General features: G+C 38.2%; 1 protein-coding gene across 1 annotated transcript; it reads right to left on the bottom strand.

Moving 5' to 3' along the window:
• Positions 1–245: 245 nt before the first annotated feature.
• LOC139727999 (acetylcholinesterase-like) lies at positions 246–3,901 on the bottom strand. The gene is made up of 4 exons (XM_071638967.1): positions 3,581–3,901; positions 1,962–2,121; positions 1,109–1,186; positions 246–388 (listed from the first exon to the last, which is right to left on the bottom strand). Exons 1-4 carry the CDS (start codon positions 3,899–3,901, stop codon positions 246–248), a joined length of 702 nt encoding a protein of 233 aa, XP_071495068.1.

Here is a 3,901-nt window from a genome sequence, read left to right on the forward strand (position 1 = left end):
CTGTAGCTTTGATTGGGTAAACGTGAAGTATAAAACGTAATGAGGCAACCAAACGTTAAAAAATGAAGCCATATTGGAGAAAACATAGTCAGGTGATAGTAATAATCATAACAGTAAATAGTCATCCAGGATGGCGCTGCTTCAGGGTAGTATCAGTTTTTCAGTGAGTCTCTACTATCGTCATATTGCTGTAAACTAACGTGCTATTCATGATAATTTCCCTCGTTCGAAATTTTCATAAGCTTTCAATCTTCAAACTTGCATTTTACCTGCATAATGGCGCGTGAAAAGAGACCAGCGCTCATGGGAGAGAGGACGTGGTAGTTTACGCTCGCCGATCCAGCGCTCTCACCGAAGATCGTCACCCGAGCGGGATCGCCTCCAAAGTCTCGTAAGAATTATAGAGAAAATAGAATTAACTGCAGTATGTGGTGATCATGATGATACTATTATCATTATTTTGCTTTAATCATCATAATCATTAATACTTTTATCACATTGATATACTGATATTGCTGAGTTCTATTATGTTAAAACGATTTTCACTGTTGCATTTTGTTCGTTTGTTTGTTTATGGGATTGATTGTTTAATTTTCCATCTGAAAAAAAAATAGGCTAGATAGCCCATATTCAGCTGCACTATCAAGTGCTTTTTCATGGGGATCCAGATCGGTGTGAGACGGGACCACTTTATCGGGAAATGCACTCTGCACTTTGCGATGAATTTAAGCAGGATCGTATACGTGTATGAGTTGCAATTGTAAAATATTGACATGGATCCTAATGAAATGATTGCCTGAGAGTGATCACGTGACCATTCTTTCATTTTTGCCTAACATGCCCAGAAGGCATAAGTTTTTGTTTTTTGTTTGTTTGTTTGTGTTTTACCATTTACCGCCTCCCAATTACCAGCATTTACTATATGGATACAGCTAAAATCTTACTCTTTCTTTTCAAACTGACTTCTCACTACTCTGGAATTCTCTTTTAAGACATGCTTTAAATAATTATCATCTACAGAGAAAGACGCATCAATGAGTGTACAACACCAACAACACCATCATTATACACTTTGACTAGACTGTGCAAGGCAACAGTTAGCCCGTACCTGCAATGTTGTCACGAATCCATATCAATGCCTGCCGCTGGTCTAGCAATCCAAGATTGCCAGGAATCTTGTCATCACCTTTGATTGAAATGAGAAATAACAAATCAAAGAAATAAGAAAGTGAAACAACAATGTTGCCACAAATAATTGCAAAGTTAAAAAGACATTTTATTCTAATCGATTTTATCAATTATGTTAACCATACACACATGGTACGCAGTTACTCATATTGTCTGAAAGAGCGAGTCTTCTTCTATATTGTGCTAAAATTTGGGATCCTAAATCGAACAGGAGAGTGTGTTTTTCAACAGTTTCAGTTTATATCAAACGCTTTTTTTATAATAGTGTGATAAGATGTGTCTTTAAAGTCCCATTTTCATTTCTTAAAATCTCTGCATACACTCTTCACTTTCAACTCTAAGAAAACTTTAGAAAGGATGATGCAACTACTTTGAAAGTTGATATTTATCGTGGACAGAATGTGTTAATAGAATATGCTCAATTTCAGCTTAATTTGATAATCCCTTCATTGTGGTTATTCCGGTGGTTTACATCCTGTCTTTATTCCCCACTCATTGAACAGGTAGCACGGCTTGGCAAAGATTAAGCGATTGAATTGACCCTGTGCTTCAGAGCCTCTTTTCTCAGTTCACACTTGTCTGGAGTGTATACTTTCCTTCCAATATTTAGATAGGTTAGGAGAGTTCGTTTGATTTGAGCTATACATCATTTTAAAGCTTAAAGTCTGCTCTTCTAGAATATTTAATTTACTAAAATCCATGTCTGGCAACGTTTTGTTGGTTTTCTGATGCAGGGTCACAATTGATCATCAATTGCGGAGTCCAATCTATACCTGTGTCGAGAAAGCCAAAAACGCCCAGTCGATAGCTCATGGTGACAACGATGACGTCGTTCATAGCAGCTAGGGGTATCGGCATCATTGTCGGGAGGGATCTCGCCCCGAGTTGGAAACCACCTCCGTGGATGAAGACCATCACGGCAGCCGATCTCGGCTGGGGAGGATTCGGAAACATTTGGGGGAATTCAAGGACGGAACCAATCATAGGCAAATATTGCGTCACAAATATTATTTCCAAGGGGTATCTACAATTTTGAAATAATTTGTAACCTGATGCATCCGGAATAAACAGACGATGCCCTTCAGATTTATAGTAGGGTATAGCAAATTACGGTGGGGACTAAATAGGGAGTTTTTAATAGAAGGGCGACCGTGATCTAAAACACCTACTTCCCAGTTTTGTAACATATTCCTTGTTTCAGCTTTCCAAAATATATTTTATTTGCAAAACCATCGGTGGCTATTCATTTGTTGTTAATCAGTATCAAGTAAAACTATAAAATTCCAAAACCTTACTTTTGTCCAATTCCATTTTTTTTTCTAATCTGTTTGTCTGCTTTGACTTTCATTTACTAGACCCAACATGAACGTGAAATGAGACTGTACTTCAAGGATATTTGGCTATTGTTCGGTAATTTGTAGTCCATGCAGTCCAATTACCATCATTGACATGGCCAATGTGGCTTCTACCAGAATATTATTACCACACGGCATAACACAATTATGTTAAGATACAAGAACTGGTATATCAATAACATAAAAAACGATACATGTTTCACGAATTCATTACATGCAATGCATGTTTTAATGGTTGTGAAGTTTTTTCACCTATTTTTGTCTCGTCTATTGAAACAGTTTGAATATCCAAACTTGATGAATAAGATTTCTTAAATTGGGAAACCACTGCCAAAAAAAGCTGACTGCAAGGTCAGTCCCTGCATGATTTTACAAACGTTGATGTTATAATGGTCCATCGCTCTTAGACACCACACATAGTTTTGCTCTTTTCCGTGATGTGAGTCTTTTGTTTGTGGTATAGGGCAAGCGTTGCTTTGCATATGTAAAACAAAGTAATTATAGCTTCTGTGGTCAACAGATGTCCCAGTGAGACATCTTTATGAACGTAAGAAATCACCTCCTCATATATCTATATCTATATCTATATCTATATCTATATCTATATCTATATCTATATCTATATCTATATCTATATCTATATCATGTTTATGTTATGTTCAATCATTGCAACCTAATGCCACTTCGACAAAGACCGAGCATGATGACATAGAAGTTTAAAAAAAAGAATGCCTGGTAGAGAGATATACCAAAAGAAGACAGGTGACCTTGCTGAACAAATAGCATGGAATAAAAATGACATAGCTACATCATTGAAATATATGAGCCTCCTCTGTCACTCATCCTTTTCTATGAATTTGTTTATCTGGTCAAGTACCAGGTCCTCGATAAAGTTCATTCATTTTTACATGGCACTCTTGAATTATGTAAGATGTGATATTTCTCTGGAATGCTCCATTTTAAAATACAGATGAAAGGAACACTGGAACTTAATTGAAGGAGTCAGATGTGTACAGACATTTACTTTGATTAAATACCTTACGCTCGGGAACAAAAACATCGACGTACAGACAATCCTCCGAAACCTCCAAAACTGACATATCGAATCCGGGGTATAGGGGCTGTGCACAGGCATTGGAGTCCCCTGTGGCGTCAAACTCCCCCCTGACGGCTTTTGCGACCGGGCGTTTGAAGCGGAGCTCACCAATCGGTGGCTCGGCGTAGGGAATGCCGGTATAGGCGGCTACTCTGCTGGCGACATCGGGCAGTTGATTGGACGTGACGTCGATGAATTTTCCGCGATACGTCGTCGTAGCAGTTTCGACAACCGGTATTTGAGCCGTGTCCACGTCGGCCAT

Source organism: Diadema antillarum, unplaced genomic scaffold (genome assembly GCF_040938485.1).
Source record: "Diadema antillarum isolate AM-2024a unplaced genomic scaffold, OU_Dant_1.0 seq00000161_RagTag, whole genome shotgun sequence".
Lineage (NCBI taxonomy): Eukaryota > Metazoa > Echinodermata > Echinoidea > Diadematoida > Diadematidae > Diadema > Diadema antillarum.

What these genes read in the sequence shown, in the direction of transcription:
- LOC139727999 (XM_071638967.1), bottom strand. Translation starts at nt 3,901, where the DNA reads ATGGCCGACGTGGACACGGCTCAAATACCGGTTGTCGAAACTGCTACG. An exon ending in TTTTGGCTTTCTCGACACAG is followed by an intron (nt 1,187 to 1,961) that starts GTATAGATTGGA and finishes TTTCAATCAAAG; the next exon opens with GTGATGACAAGATTCCTGGC. An exon ending in GATTCGTGACAACATTGCAG is followed by an intron (nt 389 to 1,108) that starts GTACGGGCTAAC and finishes AATTCTTACGAG; the next exon opens with ACTTTGGAGGCGATCCCGCT.